At 56.0% G+C, this 806-nt stretch overlaps 1 protein-coding gene across 1 annotated transcript in view; it reads left to right on the top strand.

Moving 5' to 3' along the window:
* LOC103619115 (metal transporter CNNM4) overlaps positions 1-806 on the top strand; it is an 18,808-nt gene that overhangs the window by 13,187 nt on the left and 4,815 nt on the right. Inside the window, exons 10-11 of the mRNA XM_017739194.1 lie at positions 8-58; positions 687-803. Of these exons, the coding sequence (XP_017594683.1) occupies positions 8-58; positions 687-803 (168 nt within the window). The remainder of the gene's footprint in view (positions 1-7; positions 59-686; positions 804-806) is intronic.

Consider the following 806-nt stretch of genomic DNA (forward strand, 5'->3'; position numbering starts at 1 on the left):
CGCCCAGTACGTGGCCGACTTCAGCGTCCGCGCCCTCACCGACCTCCAGTTCGTCAAGGTGAGCCTTCCCATCCTCGTTAACCCGATCAGGATTGGAGAATTAACCCCGATTTCCAAACTCAGAACGGGGGTGAGGAACCCGCCGCCCAGCGCGTCCAGCTTGGGTGGAGCCTTTGGAGTGCCCAGGGTGATCCTTTGAAGGCCCTGCAAATAAATCCCTGCTTTTCTTCTCCTAACCTTGTCCAGGAAGCCGCTGCAAGGCACCGGAAGGGCCTTCGAGGTTCACTTTGGGCACTCCGAGCCCCTCAGAGGCTACACCCGAATTGGACCAACTTTTACGGGTTTGGTCCATTTGCATATCGGGGGTTAATCCTCCGATTACAGCTTTAGGTAATGAGGTCATTACCCCAAATTCGTTGCCCCCTTAACCCGCTTTGTGTACATATTTCAAAGCCTGGGACCGTGAGGTGTCCTTGAGCTTCAGGCCTAGAGAGGGTTTGTTTTATCTGAGCACAACGGGAGAACAGCAGCCACCAGTCCCTACGGACTTTTACCAAACCACCAAAGAATTACAAGATCTAAAAAAAAACCCCAGAAAAGCTAAAATCCTAAAGCACCACCACGAGGCCGAGGAAAACCCCTGGATCAGCCTCCCTGACCTCATCCCCGCTGTTTTCCCGGCGCAGATCACGCGGCAGGAATACCAGAACGGCCTGATGGCCTCGCGCATGGACAGTTGTCCCCAGTCCCCCGACAGCAACGCCCCCAAACCGGAGCCGGGCATCCCGGAGAAACCGGAGCCCGCG

Source organism: Corvus brachyrhynchos, unplaced genomic scaffold (assembly GCF_000691975.1).
Source record: "Corvus brachyrhynchos isolate BGI_N302 unplaced genomic scaffold, ASM69197v1 scaffold617, whole genome shotgun sequence".
NCBI lineage: Eukaryota > Metazoa > Chordata > Aves > Passeriformes > Corvidae > Corvus > Corvus brachyrhynchos.